The sequence below is a fragment of the Phaeodactylum tricornutum genome, chromosome 2, assembly GCF_000150955.2.
Source record: "Phaeodactylum tricornutum CCAP 1055/1 chromosome 2, whole genome shotgun sequence".
In the NCBI taxonomy this organism is placed as follows: Eukaryota; Bacillariophyta; class Bacillariophyceae; order Surirellales; family Neidiaceae; genus Phaeodactylum; species Phaeodactylum tricornutum.
In genome coordinates this window covers 650286-674020 of record NC_011670.1, presented here as the reverse complement: position 1 = coordinate 674020, position 23735 = coordinate 650286, and the positions used below count along the sequence as shown (strand labels likewise).

The following is a 23735-nucleotide window of genomic DNA, read 5'->3' as shown; positions in this document are numbered from 1 at the left end:
GTTCACGCTTTTTGTGCCCATAATGGTTACGTCACCCTCTACTGGAGCTTTACCAACTTCATGCGGATGATCGGGACCACGCACATCCAACCGACGAATTCGATCAGGTTCGTCTTCCATGGCATCTGTTCCATAGTACTCTTTGGAATCTTCGCCTATACTCGTTTGATAGTTCTCAGTTTTCATATCATTCAATCCCAATATTTCATTCTGATCGTGTGTACGCTCGTATTCATCCACCTCCATGCCGTCATCGACATATGCTTCATAACATTGGTTGTTTCCGTCTTTCTCGGCCTGCAACGACAGTGCGATTGCATCTTGTCGCACAGGACCAACAAACGAGTTGGACAGGGGATCGGAAATGACAAGTGTAAATGGAAGCACGATACCGTCCGCCAAGTCTTTCAGTTTCTGTAAAAAAGCCATATATCGTTTTTGATTGGGACTCAATCCCGAAAACTCGCCACCGTCATTGGTTAAGTGCTGTTTTATCGCTGAATCACCGCTACCAAAAGGATTGGCCTTCGTCAGGCGATCGCGCATTTTCTGCAAAAGGCCTTCAACTGTAGTATACAAACCATCGAGACCTCCTTCTGCTAGCTCCAAGTCTATTTCTGGTATAGCAATACCGGCAGTATCGCTCTTCAAAACTTCTCGAGCCAAATCATCAGGCGTTTTCACCCTGAGTGTGATAGTGGTTCCATACTTGGGAATGGCTCCACCACCCTTGATTTCGTTACTCCGGAAACCACAGGATTCACAGAACATAGACATGATGATGATTTCTTTAAAGTGAGGAATTTCTGTCATACACATATCTGTTTCGGTTGGACAATGGCAATGCGGACATGTAGTGGTAAATTTTATTGCTTCTTGACGACCAACACCTAAATGATCTCTCTCTATCGTATGAGATCCCTGTGGTGCGTTGGCAATGTTTTTGTGTTCTGGATTAGCATCGTTGATGACCCCTTCTTCCACGGCTTGCTGAGACGGTTGCAACCCTAGAGCCATATCTTGTGTTGGTGTCCGGAAATATTTCTCCGATTTGGTGTGCGGATCGTGATGCGGCGCCCGAGGGTTTTCGATGAATGAATTTCCGGCAGGATCGTCCAGCACAATTGCAAAGGGGAAAACCGACTCTTGCTTTTCAACCTCTCCACTATCGTCGTCACTGTCTGCACAGGCTTCCCCCGAGAAGCGACGGAGCTCTTCGACCACACGTTTGCAACGGTGGAAGTTGTCGACATCGCCCAAACGTAGACGCTCGGGCTGTAGCTCTTCCAAATTTTTGGCAGCCCGTCGCAGCACTCCTTCCAATGTGGAAACAGTTCCACGCTGGGTGGTTGGCGGAATTTCAAAATCAAGTCGCGGAATATAGAGAGAAGCCGAATCCGACTTGATGAGCTGCCTGTTGAGATCGTCCGAGCTGTTGACGGTTAAGGTTAACTTTTCACCCTTTTCTTGGATTTCTCCACCAAAATTTACTTCCGCGTTGCGAAATCCGCAGTCTTCACAATTCAAGTTCATGAGAATAATCTCACGAAACATGGGCACGCGAGTAGGAAGCATCGTAGTCACCCCGTTGCTTTTGCCACAACTAGGGCAGAAGCAGTTGTGCAGAATGGAAACGTCCTCTTCATTTCCCTTCTGCCAGGCATCTCCAACTGGTAAAGCTGCCATTGTTCGGGTAAGTAGAGTAGCCGCTTGTCCGGTAGCGTTGTATTGCTCAAGGTAAGTATGCTTTGTGTGTTCTCGGTTTTCACGAAAGAAAGACGCAAATTTCCTTCCTATTGACCGTTTATTGTGATAGTGCGAGGTTTGGTCTTGTCAATCGTTCTGTCACTCTACTAGCTCTGGCAGAGAGAAATTTTGTTGGCAGCTGTGAAACGTGGACGGTGAAGGAGCAATGCAAGACACGAATATTATTAGTTTTTCGACAAGTGGAGTGGTGGGATTGGCCAAAATTGATAATTCTAGATTATGTCTAATGATAACAGAGTGCATGCGAAAAGGGAAAATCGTCTAAACATCTCCTAGCTAGCATAGCTAAAACTATTCCAGAACTAATGAACTGGCAAATCAAAAAAATACTATGCTCTAGAGTGCAATTTTAGAGATTCACTTCCGTCCGCCCGTGGTCGTCCGTGGTTCCCTTCATTCGCCAAAAAGGATCAAAGAAGCCTTCCACTCCAACGCGAAAGTCCATCGAGACCCGTGTCAACTCGGTTCGGTTCGTATTTACATAGTGTCTGCAGGAGGAGCCGTGGAACGATATGACTTCGCCTGGCTTGGCAGCAATAGGGTGAAAATCGTCTGCCAGAAACTTCGTCTCACACCATAGATCCACCCCTGTCACCTCTCGGTCGGTAAGGGGCAGCCAAAAGTTGAGCTCTCCGTTTTGGTGCCCGTACTCCGCATCATTGTGAGGCTTAACTTGGGCCCAAGCTGGTCCCGGCTGCAAGCGCAATGTCGGTGGGCGTTGATAGTAAAACGTTGTTCCGCCAGTTTCGTCTTTGACCGCACCGGCCACCACCAGCCGAGCTTTCAAGTGAGGCAGCACCGCATTTTTCACGAGACGGTCAAACGCAGCCAAAAACACTTCATCGGTTGCGACTTGATCGGATAAATGTTTTTGCGCACGCTCACATTGACCACCATTGACCGATCTCCAGGTCGACGGCACTGGGACCACAAAGTCTTCCAGTCGGTCTGAGCCCTCCCGAAAGCTGCCGACAATCTCCGGCTCACATTGTCGGAGCAGGGACCTCAATGGCGTTGATAAATCAAACTGAGTGCTATCAAAGGGGAATATGTGCTCTTTGAGAAGCTCAGAAGGTAGCCAGAGGGTGCCGGTTTCTTCGCCATCGCGATTTTTCGGTTTAGGGTCGTGACAGCGATTCTTGGGAGCAAACTTGACGCGGTGGGCCGACGATCTAAGTGTGGGAATGCCAGATCGGTAGACCAAGTTTGGGTCGTCCCGGTCGACTTGTATCATATCGCGGTCGGATTTGCCAGAAAAAACTTTCGGCTCCTTCCAACTTGCCGGCTGAATTTTGAGCACTGCCTTGTGATTATTTGGGACGGTATACAGGATTCCGTTCGGGCCGGCGACGCCGCCTTCGAATTTAGCTAGTCCTTTGTACGGTAAAGGCAGCGGCCACGTTGTCACCGAAGGCCTTTCTTTGCTGCAATCGATCCTCAGTAGTGACTCGGCTGCCAAGGGTATTCCATAAACGCACTGTTCTCCTATCGAGAGAACTCCGTTTTGCCATTTGTTTTGACACAGTCTTTCCATTTTATTATCGTAAATATTTGGCCCAACCGTTTTGACGTGCATAGAGACGGTATCCACTTGAAGCACTCGCTCGCTCCCGCATGGAAAAACATATACCTTGCCGTCCGTACCACTCAAAGCGCCCAGGTATTTATATTTATTATCATTTCGATGCCGACCAGTCTGGATAAAACTTTCGTCGCCCACTTCGGTTAAAATAGGCTCTGGATCAGCAGGAGTAATACATAGTACGGAATCGGCATTGGCCGGAACGCAAACAATTACACCATTTGGTGCGGCGGCTGCCCCATGCCATTTGTGACCACCCGTGCCGTAGTCGCCATGCAATGTGATGGCGTTGGGATGGATCCGGAGCACGCTGGGAGAATCGTGCGTAATTCCGTATATGGCGCCGTCTTGCTTTCCGACGACACCACCGTACCATTTGTATCGACCTGGCAGTGCGGGTCCGACTAGTTCACAAACATCGCGCAGTGGATCGACTTTCAACACATGCAACGCAGACTGTGGAATAGCGTAAATGCATCCATCGATTGGACTCGTATTTCCTCCATGGTATTTCCATTCTCGGGCTCGTTCCCTGCCGGCAATGGCAGGCTCATGGCTATAAAAGTCTTCGTATGGGATAGGCAAAGTCGAAATATGCCCCGTCGATACATCGATGCGAAGTACTGTATCTGCATGGCAAGGCAGGCCGTATATAATGTTCCCGTCTGGAACACCTCTGAGCCATTTGAATTTTCCAGGAAAACTGGGGCCGACTTGTGCAAGCTGATCCGTATCTGGATCTAACCTCAAAACCCGAAGCGCTGGGTGGAAGTGAAGAAAGACACGTCGTCAGTTTAGCCGAACTTCTCTGTAGAACAAGCACATTTAGGCGATCACGTACCGTGTCCTGGAATAAACCAGATCTTGCCGTCGGCGCCAACTTCTCCACCCAGATATAGCGATTGTCCCGACAAGGGCTCGTCTTCGCACCACAAGTATTCCAACAATGGTCCGCCCTGCTGGCGGTAATCGACCTTATTGATGGGTCGTTCTTTCACCTCAGTAAAGCTGGGGTATTGTGCCTGTGGTTGCCGTTCAGAGCTGCTACGTTCGGCTGTCGAAGCTGTCATAGTGAGGCATCTAGGTCCGTTGACACGAGCGTAGATGATTCGAAAAAGTCGCGTGCCTTCCAACTCTCATTTCCAGTGTTGGCGCTGATGGTACTCGCACCGTTATTTTTTATGATTGGTGGTACTCAACACACTTTTGATGAGGAAATTCTTGGTTTCGGTTTGAGAGGGGCCTGTCCGAAAGCCCGCGTCGGAGGGTTTGATAGTTCGTGACTTACGACACAAGACTACCAACAGATATTGTGACAACTATCCGCTACGTGCGACAGTTGACACAGTATCCTGGACCTCCAACGCATTCGTATACTTTCGATTTTGCTCCATATCTTTAGTTAGCAACAAGCCCGCAGTCCCACACATCAAGCCATCATCTTTTATTGCCCTCGACAGTAACTTTGTGAATCATCATGAAAAGTATTGCGACCATCTCCTGTGTTTATTTGGCTACTGCTGCTCTTTTGATGCAGAGCACCAGCGCCTGGGTGTTTTCCAAGAAGGATCTACAAAAGGCAGCCTCGGCAGCGACGTGCGCTGCTGTGGTTTCACTGGTAGCGACCCCCTTTCACGCGAACGCTCGCGATTTCAGTGGCAGCTACAACGATCCGAATCACCCCAACTGTATTCGTAAAATCGAAAACATTGGTAAAATTGCGACAATTTACGGGACGGACGGAAATCCAGGATGCCCCGCCAATGGCAAAGGAACGGACTTTGATCTTCTCGCGTCGGTGGTTGGAGACGACATTCAAATTGATTTCGGTAGGTTTTAGAGTGGGCAATCACGCGGAAAAGATTATCCCCGGGCTCCATGTCGGCCTGTACGCCCGAGAGTTTAAACCTAACACACTTTTACGCTTTGTTGCTATAGGACCAAAGGGCGGGCCAAAGGCAGTCATGGGGAAATGGGATGAAACTGGTGAACCCGGGATCACGTTTCCAGATGGTAACAAATGGACGCTGAAGGATCAGAAGTAAGATCTGCAGGCAGCTAGCTATTAGTGCACGCGCCGATGGAGCTCGGAAAACATTGCAGGTTGTTGACATTAGCGAGGTACGAGATCCTTCTCAATAAGCTTAAATCTAGTTCATGTCCCTTTCATGACACTTTGATGTACAGCAAATGAAAATAGAGCTGGCGACCAGCTGGAATACCCTCTAGAGTACCTTGTGTCCAGAAGTACGATGAAGTATACCTCTCTCTAAACATTCCAGTGGTTGTACCATGGACAACGGCTGAAAAAGTACCCTGTTTCATCAGAGTGACATTTTTGCGTCGCTCGGACGTTTTACTGTTAAAAAGTTTGAGGTTTACAGTGTGGGTGGGACAAAGATCATATCAGGTACGAATTCATTTTTGTTCTCGTCACATTGATGTAATGTGCACAGTCAACCTAATATAACGTGCCGTTATAACGCCGCCAAACATTAACTTGACAAAGTTGAGATGAGGCAGGGATTACAGCTTTATTAGTAAAGTCATCTGCTGACCCTTTTAGAAACACAAGGTGAAAGGCTGTCAACTTTTTGGATATGCGATGATTGCAAAGACAGAATGTTTTCAGAGGAGCGCATATAGCATGCCATCTTTCCGCAGAACGCGACGCGCACAAATAACCCACAAATTGTATTTGCGATTAATGTTAGTCGCAATTTGTTGCTGCTTGAGATCGAGGCTGGTGTCTGCAATTGCACTGCCAAGAGCACACGGAAGCAATCACAAAACACTTCAAACATCTACACAATTGAATTACTCCGGTCGAAGAGATTTTCTCCACGCAAGCTGTGCCGGCATAATGGCAGCATCGTTTTTCGGTTCCCCGGCCCCTGTGTATGCCATCAAGGAGAGAAATGAAGCTCTTTGTGGCACAGGTTTCTTCACGAATATTTGGCAGTACAAATGCACCGATCTAGGAGACATTTCTGATGAAGGCGAAACTAAAGCACTGTCGTCAGGAGAAGAGCAAGCGACGAATTCGTTACTGTCCAAACTTTGGAGCATGGATCAATCTGATAGTACAAAGTCGGAGGAAGAGACAAAAATTGAAAGTGGTTCGTCAAGGAAGCCATTTGCGTCGCCATCATTAAAATAGACAGAGAAGGACGCTGAAGTAATCCTTGCTATTAAAAATCAATGGAAGGGCTCTTCAACACACAAATTTTCGTCAAGTTTTGGAGCGGCTATGGAAATTTAAAGTTTTGGCCCAATCCAAGCAGATTGTCTCATGATGGCGAAAAGCATCCAAATATTTTTGCTGACTATTTTAACAAAACCACAAAGGATCTCGCATTGCGCTAGTTTCGCTGTTAGGATTAGCTACGATCGATAGATTCTTCGCTTTGCGCGTTCCCATCCTGGCCTCCCCTTTCCAACTGTTCTTGCGTCTGTGCCTAATCCTGACCGCAGCGAACCTTATTTTTGCCTGATCATCCTGACAAATTGACCACTGGGCCAAAAAAGGCTCATCAGTAGTCTACCTACCGAACTGGAAAGACTAATTTAAGTCATCCAGCCATCCGCTTTTTGTGTTGTTGTCGAGCAGGAACTCCGGCAAAAACAGCATCAATTTTCCGCTTTAGGCTCTTGCGGTTTTGAATGCGGATAGAAGGGGAAAGAGGATTCGAGTGTCCTGCCCCAGACCTCATCGCCGACGGTTTCAAAGATCCAAAGTCAATGCCGGACGAGTCTCCTTCCGTATTCCTCCTGTCAGCGTTTCCACAGAGTAGCTTATTTACCAGAGTGTCAAATTTAGCATAGCTCCAACTTCCACCGAGCGATTTGGGCAGCGATTCCTTTAATAGGCCGTAGTCTTGCAACAGTGTCAACATGTGAGTCTCGCTTTCCGCCACGTGTACATTTGCTTTTCGTCGCAGTACATGAACAATGTATTGCCAGAGAATAGGAGCAATGGTATCGGCAAAAGTTTTGCGACCACCCGGTGGAGGCACACAACAAAGATGTAGCCCTGTAACTCTGCACGGCATGCAATCTCTTACCATGACTTGCGTTTGCAGGAGGCGTTGGCGATCCAAGTTTTGACCTCGCATTATCTTGAGGACGACAAACCCATTCTTTTGTACGTTTTTCTGATGCATCACTTTGCTCAACCAATAAAAAATCACTCGCAACCAGCGATCGGAGTCTGCATCCGACCTGGTTCCGTCCAAGCGGCTCCGATCCACCAGCAGCACAGTACGCCCGTATTTGTCGGTGGGAAGTTTCGCCAGAGCACCCAACTGAAGTTGCGCAATGTCTGCGCAAGAGAGCGCACGCTGTTTCGGCGGTAACGCTAGATTCAAAAGAGGCAAGAACGCACGATTGCTTCCGAAATATTGCTCTCGACACGTCCAGTACTTGGCGAGCCGCTTGGCCGCCGCCCAAGCATCGAAGCCTTCAGACTCCAGAAAGAGATTCGGATTAGTTTCGGTGGCTACAACATCGTTACATCGTAGCAGCGCTTTCCGATACGATGCACTTTCCTCCGACGGCAAAAGGTCTACAGCGTCCTTCAAGTGTTGCTCCGCCTGCGAGGTCTGCGACAAATTGACTACGTCGACGTCCCGAAGCGGCCCGACGGCTCTGTCTTCTTCGTCTGCCGCCATGCTGTGTCTGTACCGAGGAGGCTCTACTGACAACCCACCAGTTCGGGGTAAAGAGGTTGTGCCAGTAGGCAGGTGTTGTCGAATCATTGGGGATCAGAATTGTCAAAGGACTGTTGTCGCGACTCGAATGTACGCTTTGCCAAGATGTGTCACAAACCAAGTTTGGAATGGATAGACAGACAATTGCGACATGTCGCACTTTTACTGGCTTCAGGATGACTTCACAGTCACCGCATATATTATTAGTACGAATCCCTCTCCTATTACTAGAAATACGCTAGATAGCTAGGTCTTGCTAGTGCATGCGTTTCAAAATAGTAATAACTTCTACTTTAATAAGACAATTTATTGTGGATGTAGAATGATGCCAGTGCGGCAAAAGGCTGTTTAACAAATTTTTGTTCCTTTGCCCAGCAATCACGACTAATGAAAGTCGCATCAATCTTTCGTTTCCCAGATTTGCGGCGCTGTACCCTTTCCATTAACAATCTTTCGTGTTGATCATTAATCAAAGGGCTCTGCTTCAAATCAGTTGGCAAGTTCCTCGCCATTAAAAAGCTCTCCGAAAGGAGACGTGTCACCAAGGTATCAAACTTGGTATACGACCACTTGCCACCAAGTGTTGTAGGAACGGAAGCTTTGCGGAACCCGTGCGGCTCTAGTTGAGTCAACATGCTCTCGCTACTACTCGCAACGTGAATGTTCGCCTTGGTTCCCAGAAGTCGCTGACTGAAATTGAACATGATTGGGACAAGGGTGTCGGCAAACGTCTTGCACCCACCCTTAGGGGGTAAACAACACAAATGGATACTGTTTACACGGCATGCCATGGCGTCTCGCATGAGCATTTGGGAAGTGACCATTCGTTTCCGGTCCAAATTTTGACCCCGCATAATCTTGACAACGACCATGCCGTTTCGCTGGACGTCAGGTTGATGCATCATCTTGGTCAACCAAAAAAAGGTAATTCGGACCCACCGGTTAGGGTCGGGTTCGTAGTCCGCGTTGCGTAAGCGGTAGCGATCTACGAGCAGAATTGGACGGCCGTGGCGGTCCGGGGGTACCTTGGCCAATGCACCATGTTGAAGTTCTTCAACATCGGCAAACGAAAGCGCCCGGCGGCTAGGTGGAATAGATAAATCAACGAGTGGCCGGAAGGCCCGTTTGGTTCCAAAGAAGCGCTCACGGTACGTCCAGTACATAGCGAGGCGTCTGGCCGCCACATCCGCTCGCATACTTTCGAACGATAAAAAGAGCTGCGGATCCGTTTCGGTGGCCACAATCTCCGGACAGCGCTCCATGGCTTGAATGTATGATGACTTTTCGTCCGGAGAAAGCAATTCCATGGCTTGGTTAATTGGATGTTGCGCTTGCTGATAAGGAGACGTGGCGCGTACGTCGTGGGTGGAAGAGCCACCCTCGTCCGTTCGGGTTTCTGCTTCGTCCATGTTGAACTGATCCATGTTACTCTCTTGCACGGGTAATTCCTTTACAAACTGTCCACAGAATGTGAATTAGTTCCTTCCGCTTTGGTGTGATGTACGGAGGAGCAGAAGGAAGAGTCGAGCCGATTGCCTTCAACGATGGAAAGTGATAGCTTTCGATTGGGTACCTCCAACCTATATTCGCTGCTGCTGTTTGCTTCGTGATCCGAACTCTGAGGACGACACAATTGTAAACGTAGAATTAGTACTGGACATGACGTAGGTCATCTAAGCCAATCAAACGTTCACTTCATATTGCAATATCTGAAAGGCAGAAAACACACGATTCACAGCCTTCCCTTATTCCGGCCGGGACATAGTACTCTCAATGTCCTTCTTATGACTCTCGAAATCGGCAATTTCTGAAATTTACTTCTGACGTAGGTGGAGCAAGACCAAACCCAAATGAAAATATCGAATAAAATGTCAATTTCACAGCGTCAGACCGTCTCTGCTGTGTGACTCATTCCGGACACGCTCGTCTGGCCGTGAGAGCGGGGTATTTTTGCTTCTCCCAAAAAACAACGCAGAAAACGCCGTGTGCGTGTGTATGGTCGAGCGTGCCAAGGGTTATTGGTGGTGTTCGCGATGACGAGATGGAACAAGAAGAGTATTCCAGAAAAGTGAAGACGCTGTACGAGAGAGCGCTCCCAGGCCTTAAACTTTGTGAATACACTGTGTCTACACCATGAAATCGTTAAACGCGATTACTCTATTCACTTTATTGGTAAGCGCTGGGGCCTTTTCTACTGTTCCCAGTACTCCCCAAACTCGTCATCCCATTCATCGCACACGTCGAGCAAAAGTCTCGTTGCGAGAGCGAGTTTGGGACAGCAGCTCCACTGGACAATCCGGAAAAGACCAAGATGTACCGAAAGTTGCCGGATCATCCCCACCATCGAATCTTGCTTCTGGTGGTGCGGGTCAGGCTACTCTCCGCCTCGGCGCATCGACCCCAACGGTTTGGACAGAGTTCTCCAGACTAGCGCAGGAGCATCCTGGCGTAGTGAATCTCGGACAGGGATTTCCCGATTGGTTACCTCCGAAATTTGCCATCGATAGCCTTGTAGAAGCCGCTCTTGATTCGGCACAATCGCCTCATCAATATACGCGTCCCGCTGGACATCCCAATCTTGTCAGAAAACTCGCCACACGATACGGAAAACACATGCGACGGGATGTGGACCCCTTCACCGAGGTGGCCGTGACGGTTGGTGCTTCGCAGGCTTTGTACCTAAGTTTGCAGACTATAATCCAACCGGGCGATGAAGTTATTCTTTTCGAGCCCTTTTTTGACTTGTACGTATCGCAAGTCAAACTCGCTGGAGGAACTCCCGTCTTTGTTCCGTTGACCTTTGTACCGTACGAGGACGATACAGAAACTGTTGTTACAGGCGGTGATTGGGTTTTGGAAGCCGACAAGCTGAAGCAAGCGGTCACCACACGTACCAAAGCAATTTTGTTAAATTCGCCTCACAATCCTACGGGGAAAATCTTTACCCGTGACGAAATGGAAATGGTCGCCGAGGCATTGGAACTGGCCAATCCAGACTGTGTCGTGCTGTCCGACGAAGTCTACAAGTATATTGTCCATTCACCGCCCAAGGAACGCGCATCAGAAGAATCGCTTTTTTGTCGTGGACATGTACACTTTGCCTCGTTGCCTGGGATGTGGGATCGGACCATTACTATTTCCTCTGCCGGAAAGACCTTCTCGGCAACAGGGTGGCAAGTCGGCTGGTGCGTTGGACCGAATCACTTGATTGCTCGTATACACCAACTTCTCCCGTACGTGCAGTTTTGCGCGTCCACAGTCATTCAAGAAGCTCTGGCTAGATCCTTAACGCGGGCTGACGAACCCTATGAAGGTCGCGCTTCGTACTATGATTTTTTGCGGCATACGTACACGCGGAAACGAGACTTGCTGGCGTCGGCCCTTATCGACGCTGGCTTTGCAGTACCCGACTACGACCGCACCGCGGGCGGTGGCTTTTTCATTCTTGCCCGCATCGGTCCAAAGATTCTCTCATCCCTTCCAGAAAGTCGCATCAACGTTCCAAACGACGCTGCCCCTAACGGCGAGGCACGCCAGGATTGGGCACTGTGTCAGTGGATGGCAGAGCAGGATTCAGGAGTCTTGTGTATCCCTTCAAGTCCGTTTTTTTCGTCACTTCGTGTCGCGGAGGGAGTCTCAGACGAATTCGTTCGTGTGGCCTTTTGCAAGACCGACGATACTATTGACGCAGCTGCGAAGGCTCTACAAACACTAGCAAATGCACAAAGCAAAAAATCCTTGGTGAACGACTCGCCTAGTGCACACGTTCAAGAATCGCCCCGGAGATAACTGATTTCAAGAAATAATGTACAAATAGTAGCATCTTTTGAAGGATTCATTTCGATAAATGTGTGGTTTCCCATACCAAATTACAATGCAATAAATCCGTCCTCAATGACCACGTCTCCATCCCCGTCGGGCTCAGCAATTTTGCTACTCGTTCCTTTCGTTTTTCTGTTCCCTTGATCCAATATTTCAAGGTGTTTTTCATCTTCATCAGTATATGAGGCTTCAGTGTGTATGTCCGTGATCAAAGACTTTCCGAATCGATACCGCTTCGATTGCTCCAAAGCAAAATTTGGGCCCATCGTCAGCGCCTGGGATGAAACTTGCTCATCAAAATGCATGACTGTGCGCAACAAATTCACTACATCACTGGGCATTCGTAGAGCCATGGGACCCGCATCGAAATTCCGTTCGGTTCGCGGTCCTGATGACACTAGAACTTGTGGGGTGACTCCCAAACTGGCGACTTGTAGCTCTCGGCAAGTCTGAATAATGGCCTTTCTTTGGTTGCGATTCAGAATTGCTGGTGCGTACGGAATTTCAAACACAGCTTTGCGCTCAATGGCCGCCCTGACATCCACCGCTCCAATTTTGAAAGGAAGCTGATTACCGCCTCGACCAGCTGTGTAGTCTAGAGTGATGATCTGCGCAGCCAATGCAGATGAACACGCTGCGGAAAAAGCTGCGTCATTGCGCGGTGAAATAGAAACAAGATCGTATCCATCGATGGCGGGCCCATTGTATCGTCCCAGATCGACCAAATTTTCAACAACTACGTGCAGCCTTCGCAACACCTTGATATTAGCTTTTTTGATTCCTTTGGTCACTGGTCGGTCTTTCCAAAGAGAATCGGGAAGCGCGCTCTCGGCATCATCCGTATTTGGTGTAGGGCGACCGTAAACCGTATGGGTCAAGGCAGCGTGACTAAACCCAGTCGACTCCAATCGATCCAGAAGTCTCCAAACCATTACCGTTTGCGGTAGGGAATCGGCATCTTTCGGCAGCGGTACCCACAAGTCAAGAACCGGCCTAGGATCGTTGGCGTTGAGCACTTTCTTTCTTGCACTTTTAGAAGACTGCGATTGTTTCTGCGATCGTGCTCTTTTCTGGCCCGCCATTCAGGAGCACCAAGTGTTGATATAAGCCAAACAGAGCTGCGTGTGAATGTTGATGTCAAGGAAAAAGTTTAGCTGACTTGTTTTAACGATAAGCGATAGCCCATTATCGTGAAGCATCAAGTCAAATTAAAGGATTTGGTAAAAATCGATATCGTCGTTGTGTAGATGTAACTGTTAACTATAAGAAACGAAAAGTCTCCGGTCATGAGCCGTCCCCTTAAAGTTAGAACGCTGTCTGTAGGCGACACCATTAGGGTAGGCGTAGCATTTTCGGCATGGTAGCACGGTAATATGGCAGCATACTCTAGCAAAAAGTCTGATGGAGTCCGTTTCAACAAGCTGGTGACTACGCTATTATGTACGAAGACGCTTGCTAACGCTTGCTAACATATAACTGTGAACTAGTGCAGGTGTGAAGCTTTACGTGCTTCCCTCCGCAATAAATCATACAAACGGAAAGGTACTCAATCCCTATATCTTCAGTATGCTCCTGGTTTTTCGATTCAAACCGATTGCGTCACTTGGTGAGAATATCGCATGTCTGTCCAGTCTTGCCTTTGCTGTTACTTTTTTCCATCTTGCGCAATGCACGTTCCACGCGCTCTCGTTCTTTACGATCCCGTACCTTGCGCTCCTTAAACTTCTGGACGAGTTCGTCAAAGCCAATATCATTGAGCTTGATTTTGGTCAACCGAGCCGCCTTGGCCACTGGTCCCAGTAATTTGATTGCCATTTCGTCGGTGACATCCCCGCACTTTTCCAGGACCCTACCCGACACTTTTTCTGCCGCATGTACCAAAGCTACGTCGGCTTCCGAGACAAAACTGATGGCCCGGCCTCGGCGTCCAGCCCGAGCTGTTCGTCCCACTCGATGAACGTATGAAATAGCATTGCGCGGTAGTTCGGAGTTCAACACTAAATCAACGGAAGGAATGTCAAGTCCTCTAGAAGCCACATCGGTGGCAACAAGTACGCGGACTTGCTGAGATTTAAACTTGGCGAGTGAGGCTAGACGGCGATTCTGCGACAATAAGGAATGCAAAGCTACGTTGTCAACACCAACTTGTGCCAAAATTCCTGATACGAAGGCAGCTCTTTCACAAGTTGACACGAAAATGATGGCGGACCGCGCCTTGGTGGCTTCACCGCCGTCGTCATCGTCGTCAATTCGTGTAGGTGCAGTCCATCCACTATCACCTTCGTCTTTAGGACGTCCTCCGTTGGCCATAAGCTCACGTATTGCCGTGAGCAAATAGGCGTCGCGAACTCTCGACGGCATAAACACATACTCTTGCTTCAATCCAGCAGGAATTTTTGGTATGGAAGAAGATGCCTCATTCGTGTTTTCATCCGGCTTGTCCTCCTTCGCGTCGCCATCTTGAACCATTTTACTTTTTTTAGATCTTGGCTCGTTGGTCCCCAATCCTTCGTGGATGACAAACTTCTTCAACGGCAATCGACCTAGACCGGCACCGGCCATTTCTTCCACGCTTTCTAATGTTCGGGTCATGGTTGCACTAAACAACAACGTTTGACACGTCTGTCGCCGTTCCCGACCAGTGGCACCGTCAACTGCTGCAAGCGTCGGGCTAGTTGTACAATGTAGCAGCAATTCGGAGATATCCCTTTCGAATCCACTGCCCGGTGCCAAAAGCCGATCGGCTTCGTCCAACACCATGTAGCGAACATGCTTGAGCATGGGCGGTCGCGGTCCGCGTAGCAATTCTGCCAGTCTACCGGGAGTGGCTACACAAAAGTGCGGACGTCGATCCAGATCGAGACTCTGTCGAGTCGCATCCAAACCACCCACAACCAGCGCCGATTGAACGTTATACGCGCTGCTTCCGAGCGCTAATACTTGTTGATGAATTTGCTTCGCCAATTCCCGGGTCGGTGTCAATATAACAGCGAAAATTCCGTACGGGTCTGGCGCGAGACGGTGAAGAATGGGCAATACAAAGGCTGCCGTCTTGCCCGACCCTGTGGCTGCTAGCGTGAGAAGGTGTACATCGTCGTGGCGCAACAAATAGGGAATTATCACTCGCTGCACAGGAGTCGGGCGTTTGAATCCGAGCTGCCGGCAAGTCGTTACTAAAGGATCAGCCAAGCCCAATTCGGAAAAGTTAGCCCAACTTGGTACGGATGCGCTGTCGTCGTCGCACTTTTCGGCTACTCGAACGCTTTTCGTTTTCGACGTTGCATTGTCAGCCTTGCCATCCGCGAGAGCAGCCGGCTGGGCTCCGGTGGTCTTGACGACTTCCGGGCGTTCACGTTTACGCCGTGACTTCCCAGACAAAGTCGCCATGATCTGCTTTTAAAATTCCAGTCAACGGAATGTTGAGGTAACCTTTAGTCGGTCTTATGTGAGGAAGTAGCAAAAGCGGTGAGGACCTTGTCTTTTTTCAATTGACTGATTGTGAGAGAAATTTTCTGATGTTACATTACAGTTAGGTAATGTAGTTCACACACTCGGTGGCTGGCCTACCGCCGTCTAAAAATGGTAGCGACAGACAGACCTTTGTTTGTCCCCAATATCACTACTGCCAACAGTTACGTAACCGCAATATAATACAAGCGGTATTCCCAAGTCATAATTACACCAATCAAAATTCCACACTTCTCGTTCGCGATTTTTGCATCACGACAGAAATGCACCATCCATTTTTCCCGTTGTCACGGAAAGAATCGAAATCGGTAAGGGCTCCTAACGTAACTTGACTTATTCTGTTTTGCTACGCCATGGCGCCGCTTACCAAAGGAAAAAGCGGTAACGCAAAGAATGCCGACTTCAAACGTATTAAGGCCAAAGTGGGCAAGAAAGCCCCAAAGCCAGCCAATGTCACGGACACGGCGTTCCGCGCTGCGTCGTTGCAAACTAGCTCCCAGACGTCCTTCACCAATGGCGGCGCTCCAGCAGCAAATCTTTCCGATGATGTCTCACTCTATTCAGCCCGTGGTCGATCTTTGCAAAGTTTGGCGTCTCAGTTGTCCCATCCGGCTGCCGCAGTACGCGCATCCGCTGCGAAAGGGCTGTATGATTTAGTTTCCGGAGCAGCAGCGACGGCTACCGGTGCGACTAGCAGTAGTCTCCTGCAAGCGCACTTGTCGGCTCTCATTCCAGCCGTTGGTAAATGCGTTGTCGACGAAGACAGCGAGGTTCGAACTGTTGGAACGAACATCCTCCGTGAAACGGTAAACAAACTGAACGAAAAAGCTACGATGGCACTGAGGCCATTCATCAAACTTTTGATTGCATTCGTGGCGTCGGCACTGAATAGTTTGGATCGTGATTCTCGTCGCGACGGTGCCATCCTTGTCGAACTGCTGAGTTCGTCGGTACCCACATTGGTAGCACCCTACGCGGTGGAACTGCTACCAGCCTTGATCCGATCGCTGGACGATCGGGACACCCGTTTGCCGAAACAACCCGGCATCAACGGAAGCAGTGACACCGGCACCAAAAAGCGCAAGCGTAGGCTGCCGAGCGTCGTATCGAATAAATCGACCGCTAATCTTAATGGGCGTCACTTGTTGCTGCAGTCCCTTGTCACCTTGCTCCAATCGGCAGCAACCCTCACAGGTAGTAGTAAATCCGAAACGCAACAACAGAGTGCGACAGGAGAGTACTTGTCGGAGCCCGATTTAATTTTTGGCACTGGAGGGCGATCCCGAAATGCTGTGATTCTCCGAGGTCGACCAACACGACGGCTTGCTCAACTGTCTCCCATTCAGAAGCTTACCGACTTACCATCCTTGGAAGCATTTCGGCTATCTTTAGCGAGAAACGACGGCCCGATCAAAGTGGGTTTGAATACGTCTTTACCTCCGAAAACGGTTCAGCAATTGTATCACAAATTGCGAGATTGCTTTGTTGAAACAACTCAGCGAGGCTATTTTGACGCTAAACAAGGCTACGTGATGACTGTTACCGATTTGTCTACCTTCTTACTCGTTGCAAAGGCTTTACGATTGACCTGGGACGTTTTTGGCAACGAATGGTCTCAGCTTCAAGCAGAATCGGATGTCGCTGACATGCGCAAAAGTTTTGCACAGGCTGTGTCTTTAATCCTGGAGATTTTTCCGATTTCGCGTGCAGACGAAGCAACACAAGTTGTGGCCGACGATGTGAATGGTGAGCTGTGTGTGACTCTGGTTTTGATGGGGCCCACCAGCGCCAACCAGGGGAAGGAGAAAACTGGCTGGGCAGATAAAGTTGTTGCGCACGTCTTGACTTCCATGGACGAAATGCATGTGCAGTGTCACCAAGCCAGCTCCATGAGCCCAACTTCGGCACGCTCTGTCTTTGCTGTATTGAATGGGTTGGTTTTGACTGGGCTGTGCAATGTGAAATCTCAGAACAGATTAATTAGTATGTTCAGCTCCACATTCTTTGCACCCGAAAGCAAGGACTCAGCTCGAATGTGCACAAGCATTTGTCGTCAGGCGACGGATGTGGCGAACAGGATCTTTGAAAGGATAAACTATGATATCGACAAGGCCAGTGAGCCAATGCAAAAGCTTGCTGTTGATGTCCTGAAGACTATACCGGCCTATTTGGTAGCTTGGGGCGCCATCTACATACCGGAAAGTTCGAGCGCAATAGCATTGCTCCATCACCTTGTGCGTAGACTGGGCGACGAAGATAAGAGCATGCTGGATTTGGGCAAGCTGCGCAATGATTTGGATCAGTTGATGATGGTCTCCGAAAGCATGCAGAAGCAAAAGTTCACGACGTGGTCTACGGTCCTTGAATGCTATCCGCCTACGCTACAACGACTGTTTGTAAGTCTCATTATTATGCTCGGAAAGCCCAGCGATATTACCCTGAAGCTTTTGGGGCGAATCTCTGCCCGATGCCAAGCCAAAGGCGACCCTGACAAGTTGGCCATTTATGTTGCTCAATCAATGTTTAGCATCCGTAAGACCGTCTCTATGTCATCGTTTCTGACGTTTTTGATTGACGGCACCGGTGTCTTTCTTTTCGAAGAGTCGGCGTTTCACAGTAAACCCAAGACCGAGGGAGATAACCGGTATATACGCCTGTTTGAATTGGATAATGGTGTTCGTTTGGCAGCCACGAACCTTGTCGCGTGTGGATCCTCGGCCAAGACACTTCCGATGCTGGAAGCCCTCTTATCAACATTAATTCGAAGCTGTGACGTAACAAAGACGTCGACACAACGTGAGTTGTTCCGGATTCGAGCTGGTTTTTCGATTCTGGCACTCTTTGCCTTGGATCTCCGTCGTCAGGGATCCAGCATTTTTGACATTCTGCCCCGGGCGTTCAAGGTACAAGCCATGGCCGGCATCGGACGGCTTCTCGCACACGCACCGAGTCTCGACTCGGAATCAAACGAAAATATCGACAGGGCCCTTCAAGCGTGGATCCGTCCGGTGGTGACCCTGTTGGCTTCGGAGGACGGACTTTTGGTAGATTCGTTTACGGTCCTGGTGTCGTCCTTGCATAACTGGCCCGACACCCACCGGACCAGCGCGGTCCAGACCCTGTTGCTAGTCATACGGGCCCCGACGTTGGCACCCGTATTTCGACGTAGTGATATTGCGGCCATGGTGGCGCAGGCTAAAGTCTTGGAGCAGGCCTCGGCGGAGAGTCCGCTCGCAAGCATCGCGGGTCAAGTCGTGGCGGAACTCGAATTGCACATTAGCGGGTGAGCACACTCAATGACAAGTCGCACGTATACAACAGTACAAGAAATGCTCTTTATTGAAATGCGAGCGCAACGGTGGCGAAAAAAAATTGTTTCCAATCATCGAATAACGTTTAATAGCTAGAGCTTATAGTAGAGGGAGGGTGGATAGTCTATCATAATGTGATGGGTCCGTAGTGCGTCTTTTCGAACTGTCTCCGGCCGAGTCCCAGAAGCTAGTGAATTCGTATTCGATCCCGAATGACGCAATCCATTGGACTCGTGACGTGCCATTTTTCCGATGTGCCGGAGTTTCGATTGGTGGAGACGAATAATCCCCGGAGTCACGCAAAGGAACAGTGGCGTGTTCTGGAACTTTCGCTGACTATGATGGGCATCGGCAGCAAAGTTACTCGCGTCTCGAGGTTCGTCCTTCCCTTTCGCGTTCGGCATCGCTTTTTTGACCGTTCCTCATCGCGGCACTTTCGTGGTTGTCGACATCATCCCTTTTTTTTTTCGTCTCCAAAACACCGAGTCAGTCACTCGTTCTTTATTATCTTGACCGTTACAATACATTCGCAAAAGACACAAATATACACACGTTCAACGACAAATACCCCACGATACCGCTTCGTCAGCAGACAAGTATTCGGATTGGGTTGCGGTTGCGTGGTCATCCGAATCCATCCGCGACGTCGTCAGCCTTGCAAAAGCACGACTCGCGAACATCCCTACGTCTATCCATCACATTGCTGCAAACAGCCTAGCCCAACATTGTGGCATATCCGGAATTCGTTCTTTTTACATCCAAAAGAGTATCACCAAGATGATACATATCACCTCTAGAATCGTGTGTGTAGGATTCCTCGTGGGGCTATCGATAGCATCAGGATCGGCCTTTGCACCGCTGAAGACAAGGTACCAGCCTCGTATTGCGCCGGCACGGCAACACGTGTGGACGACGACGTCGACACCAACGATTCGGTTTTCTAGTTGGGTATTGGCGTACGATGCAATGGAGTCATACCAATGGAAGTTTAGTGCCAACAATACATTCGGGTTTCGCGATGACGGCATTACAGTCGAGCGCCTCACACCGCCAGCAACCATGGTATGGGATCGTCCAACCACTACCGACGTGGCCCAGAGAAGGAAAAGACCAGCCCCTGTAAAACAAGATTCCCGAGAATTCCGCGTCTTTTGCGATTTGGATGGAGTCTTGGTTGATTTCGAATCTGGCATTCGCCGGGTCTTTCCTAACGAACCCAACATTCATCACGTTACCGATGTTCGTCGGGTTGATATGTGGCGCCGCTTGGAAGCGTCGGGACCTTTTTTCGAAACGTTGCCGTGGACGAACCAGGGCAAGGCCTTGTGGAAGCTGATACAGCCCCTGCGGCCGGATATCCTCACGGGAGTACCGGCGCACCAGTCCTCGCGCACCGAAAAGTACGCCTGGTGTGCCCGCGAACTGGGCATTCCGGTCGAACACGTCGATCGCGCCGGGCGTTTTCATTCTCATTCGCCGTCACCGACGATAATGTCACGTAAAGGTAACATCAACCAAGTCGAAGACGACGACTCACCGAGGAGTTGCCGGGTCATAACATGCTGGTCCTTCAATAAGCACTACGAAAGTGGACCCAACGCGGTCCTCATTGATGATCGGGAATCTCTACGGGAGGCTTGGGAACGAAAGGGCGGTATTTTTATTCATCACGATGGAAGTTTGCACCGGACGGTGGCACAGCTCGTTGATCATGGAATCCTGACTCCGGAGCAAATACCACACGATATTGGCGTTGCGTGGGAGGACGACGACGAAAACGTCTTGCGTCCGTAACGTGATACGAAACTCTTTCGGCGGGTTTTGTACAGCATTGCAATCAGGAATTTCCACTGCTCTTGCTAGTTCTTGTACATACGAACAATAGATTTTAACACAATTTGACATAGAAAGACTCCATACACCTTTCTTTTGATCACCTCGATCCCGATTTTCAGTCTCCTCTAGTCGCCAGTTGTTCGATTGTCGAAAAGAATGTGAATCAAATCATAGGCTGTACTATCTAGATGACCGTGAATAGAACCGCAACCAATGTACAGCAGCGAACGGTAAAAAACTCGATGTCTTTCTCGTTTGATTCTTCTCTACCAAAACGAGAACACCGAATGGTGCAATTGATTCGCTTTAATGAAACCTTGTAAAAAGCAAAGTCGCACCGCTACTCAAGATCTCTCGACGATAAATTAACATTCGAAGTAAACCCGAAATTTTACGTCTCGGAATTTTTAAACAATTTCGGGTGCCCACTGCCGAAATCCAACACGGAGGAAAGAGGGCATCATTCTCACGAAAAGATACACCTTCCCGGACGTGTACACAAACAATCTTAAAAGATACGCCGTTGGTCAATGTCCTTCCCTCCGACCAGGGAACTTACTCTTCTCTTTCCGATCTTTTATTTACTCCATTCATCCGAGAGCAGACTATGAGTGCTCCTATGGAAACGACTTCGCTACTGTTGAGCTCGGATAATGGCTCGCATGCTCCGTCCGCCAAAGGTGTCGTCACCATCGCGAACCTTTTCGTGGCGCTCCAGACCGCCTTTCTATTGTTCTATTTATTTGGAACAACGTATTCGACGGAGACACCGTACGACGTCAAAACATACATCGCCTTTCGAGATATCATGGCCATGTTGTTGCTCGGCTTTGGCTACCTGATGACGTTTCTGAAAAACTACGGCATTGGCGCGGTTGGATTCACCATGATGTTGAGTATCCTTGCGATGGAGGCCAACATTCCAATGGAGCTGATAATGCGCACTCTTAAAGGCGATGACGGTGAGGATACATCGTGGCCTATGCCATTGTCCATGGAGACACTGATTGATGCCGAGTTCAGCGCGGCTACTCTTATGATCTCTTTCGGGGCGCTTATTGGAACGGCCACGCCCCTGCAGATGATGCTCATCGCCCTATCGCAATCCTTCTTTTATGCACTCAATAAGGTGTTTTTCGTATTTGGAATGGTCGGAGCCGAAGACGTGGGTGGATCCATGACGATTCACTGCTTTGGTAAGTCACCATTATATGCCTTGTCTGCGTGATCGATCGCTTAAGGGCTGTACGTCTGGAGCAGCATCGTCGCACTTCTCATGCTGTTGACCTTATGCGAAACTGCACAGGCGCGTACTTCGGTCTAGCCGCTAGTCTGGCCATGGGCAGAGGACGATCTGACGGTAAAGACAGAATCAAAGAAGAACTAGGTACACCCGAACCGGATAAGGTTTCGGATCTGATGGCCTTGATAGGTACGACAATTTTGTGGGTGTTCTGGCCCTCATTCGTGGGTGCAACTGAAACTGCCACCCCCGAATACGAAATGCGCTGTGTCGTCCACACTATTACGGCCCTCCTGGCCTCTACGACCGTGACGTTTTATCTCTCCCACCGTCTCTGTCACGGAAAGTTCGATCCAGTCCACGTGGCCAATTCGACTCTGGCCGGCGGCGTTGCGATTGGCAGCGCGGCTCGTCTAGACCTTGGTGGACCCGGCGGGGCCATTATTGTGGGAATGTGCGCGGGTGCCGTCAGCGTTTACGGTTACGTCTACAGTTCCCCATACTTGGAAAGCTCTTGGCACATTTCCGATACCTGCGGGGTGGGCAATCTGCACGGGTACCCCTCCGTGGTAGGGGCGCTTCTGAGCATTGTCTTTGTCGCGATGGATTCGGACGCGGCCTTCTTGGAACACGGTATGCTGTCGCAAATGATCCGCCAGTGCTTGGGACTAGTCGCGACGCTCATCATTGCCGGTACATCCGGTTACGCGACCGGCTGGCTGGTCAAGCCCTTCAAGGATGAGCTTGGAACGCCAAACTATAAGGACAGCGTTTGGTGGCATCTCGAGTATTAGAGCAAGGGCAGCGGCAGCCGACTAAGTTTTGTGGTAGTTTTTGTGTACATTTAAATGTCGTTTTGGAAGGTTCTCAGTTGTCAATTGTGGTATTGTTTATTAATGTCGACACCAAATCGTTTCCAATGGATGACTGCAAGGTAGCGAGTCTACTACAGTCATGAAGCATCAGCCATGTAGCGTAGTTGGTCAACGAACAGTAAATCTTTCCATTGTCAACTTGACAGCCTGCGCACAAACGAGTAGGGTGACAACGGTCATCGTCGACCTCTCTTCTGAGAATCCGACCGAGGTGACAATTGACTGCCTCCACTAGCACGCTTAAGTCCTCGATTCGTTGCACTCCCACTTCTACCACCACCAGCCGAATCACGCAAACTACCAATGGCATCGTTGGGAGTCCGCTCCCTACCAGCGTACCGTTGCAATAGTTGACGGTCCGAAAGATGATGAGAGTTCGCAGCCCCGGCTTCGTGCTGCTGTTGCTGTCGGTAGGCATGATGCGATAATTGTCGAATCTGTTCCGTGTGCTTGTTCATGGAGTTAAAGGATCGACGACCCACAACCTGACTGGCCACGCCGTACATGTCCGCCGGTGTCGCGATGGTCGGCACCACGGCCCTGGCTACCATGCGTAAATCCCCGTTGACGTCCATAGGTAGTCGTATCGGTTGCAAATGCTGTGGAAAGGTCGTCGACGACGGTGTGTGCGACGAGGAGGTAATTGATGGATCGGCTTTGGGTGTGGCAACCTCCATTGCTACGTTACCGTCCGAATCGGTTGGTGGTGGTGTTGGACCGGAGTCTCGCTTCTTCTGCATGAACCGCATGTTGCGAGTGGTCCCCGAAAGCGTTTTGGGAGACGGTAGTAGATCCTTCTGTTGTGTGTCATCGTGGACGGCTCCCGTTGACGGAGACAACGACCCGACTCTCGCCTGCGCCCCTCGGGCAGTCGGTTTTGACGTTCCCGGCATCCACATGGTGGTGACGGGTTCTACGGATTCGGTCAACCAAAAGTAAATCGCTGCGCGGAAAGAGCAAACCTCTGGACTCTAGGAGGTAATTCTCCAACTAACTGCCGACGGGATACTAACTAGACTTTACTGCGGTTGGTATGTTGAACGATACCCACTCTCGTCCTTGTGGGGCGGGAGGAAAGAATCACAAATGGACAATTTGACGATAGAAGTGACAGTAATTCCG

The 23735-nt window shown here is 49.6% G+C and overlaps 12 protein-coding genes across 12 annotated transcripts; 5 read left to right on the top strand and 7 right to left on the bottom strand.

Moving 5' to 3' along the window:
• Positions 1–171: 171 nt before the first annotated feature.
• Positions 172–1796, bottom strand: PHATRDRAFT_25298 (predicted protein; the record flags this gene model as incomplete). The annotated part of the gene is made up of 1 exon (XM_002177626.1): positions 172–1796. A coding segment is annotated over exon 1 (1515 nt), but the record flags the coding sequence as incomplete, so codon positions are not given.
• Positions 1797–2116: 320 nt separating this feature from the next.
• PHATRDRAFT_43510 (predicted protein) lies at positions 2117–4419 on the bottom strand (the record flags this gene model as incomplete). The annotated part of the gene is made up of 2 exons (XM_002177625.1): positions 2117–4110; positions 4191–4419. 2 exons carry the CDS (start codon positions 4417–4419, stop codon positions 2117–2119), a joined length of 2223 nt encoding a protein of 740 aa, XP_002177661.1.
• A 337-nt stretch (positions 4420–4756) lies between these two features.
• PHATRDRAFT_43509 (predicted protein) lies at positions 4757–5578 on the top strand (the record flags this gene model as incomplete). Its single annotated transcript, XM_002177944.1, has 4 exons — positions 4757–5178; positions 5288–5390; positions 5419–5470; positions 5537–5578. Exons 1-4 carry the CDS (start codon positions 4827–4829, stop codon positions 5576–5578), a joined length of 549 nt encoding a protein of 182 aa, XP_002177980.1. The 5' UTR covers positions 4757–4826.
• Positions 5579–6921: 1343 nt separating this feature from the next.
• Positions 6922–8108, bottom strand: PHATRDRAFT_43508 (predicted protein; the record flags this gene model as incomplete). The annotated part of the gene is made up of 1 exon (XM_002177624.1): positions 6922–8108. Exon 1 carries the CDS (start codon positions 8104–8106, stop codon positions 6922–6924), a length of 1185 nt encoding a protein of 394 aa, XP_002177660.1. The 5' UTR covers positions 8107–8108.
• A 222-nt stretch (positions 8109–8330) lies between these two features.
• PHATRDRAFT_43507 (predicted protein) lies at positions 8331–9595 on the bottom strand. The gene has a single exon (XM_002177623.1). It carries the CDS (start codon positions 9480–9482, stop codon positions 8352–8354), a length of 1131 nt encoding a protein of 376 aa, XP_002177659.1. The 5' UTR covers positions 9483–9595; the 3' UTR covers positions 8331–8351.
• An 863-nt stretch (positions 9596–10458) lies between these two features.
• On the top strand, positions 10459–11751 carry PHATRDRAFT_10073 (predicted protein; the record flags this gene model as incomplete). Its single annotated transcript, XM_002177943.1, has 1 exon — positions 10459–11751. A coding segment is annotated over one exon (1293 nt), but the record flags the coding sequence as incomplete, so codon positions are not given.
• Positions 11752–11927: 176 nt separating this feature from the next.
• PHATRDRAFT_32726 (predicted protein) lies at positions 11928–12962 on the bottom strand (the record flags this gene model as incomplete). The annotated part of the gene is made up of 1 exon (XM_002177622.1): positions 11928–12962. One exon carries the CDS (start codon positions 12960–12962, stop codon positions 11928–11930), a length of 1035 nt encoding a protein of 344 aa, XP_002177658.1.
• Positions 12963–13572: 610 nt separating this feature from the next.
• Positions 13573–15111, bottom strand: PHATRDRAFT_9893 (predicted protein; the record flags this gene model as incomplete). The annotated part of the gene is made up of 3 exons (XM_002177621.1): positions 13573–14102; positions 14175–14252; positions 14355–15111. Coding segments are annotated over 3 exons (1365 nt in total), but the record flags the coding sequence as incomplete, so codon positions are not given.
• Positions 15112–15701: 590 nt separating this feature from the next.
• On the top strand, positions 15702–18771 carry PHATRDRAFT_43504 (predicted protein; the record flags this gene model as incomplete). Its single annotated transcript, XM_002177942.1, has 1 exon — positions 15702–18771. The coding sequence occupies one exon, from the start codon at positions 15702–15704 to the stop codon at positions 18633–18635; it is 2934 nt and encodes a 977-aa protein (XP_002177978.1). The 3' UTR covers positions 18636–18771.
• Positions 18772–19152: 381 nt separating this feature from the next.
• PHATRDRAFT_43503 (predicted protein) lies at positions 19153–20453 on the top strand (the record flags this gene model as incomplete). The annotated part of the gene is made up of 1 exon (XM_002177941.1): positions 19153–20453. Exon 1 carries the CDS (start codon positions 19437–19439, stop codon positions 20451–20453), a length of 1017 nt encoding a protein of 338 aa, XP_002177977.1. The 5' UTR covers positions 19153–19436.
• An 829-nt stretch (positions 20454–21282) lies between these two features.
• cc1 (predicted protein) lies at positions 21283–22340 on the top strand (the record flags this gene model as incomplete). Its single annotated transcript, XM_002177940.1, has 2 exons — positions 21283–21691; positions 21802–22340. Coding segments are annotated over 2 exons (948 nt in total), but the record flags the coding sequence as incomplete, so codon positions are not given.
• Positions 22341–22607: 267 nt separating this feature from the next.
• PHATRDRAFT_43501 (predicted protein) lies at positions 22608–23512 on the bottom strand (the record flags this gene model as incomplete). The annotated part of the gene is made up of 1 exon (XM_002177620.1): positions 22608–23512. The coding sequence occupies one exon, from the start codon at positions 23510–23512 to the stop codon at positions 22790–22792; it is 723 nt and encodes a 240-aa protein (XP_002177656.1). The 3' UTR covers positions 22608–22789.
• Between the last annotated feature and the right edge of the window lie 223 nt (positions 23513–23735).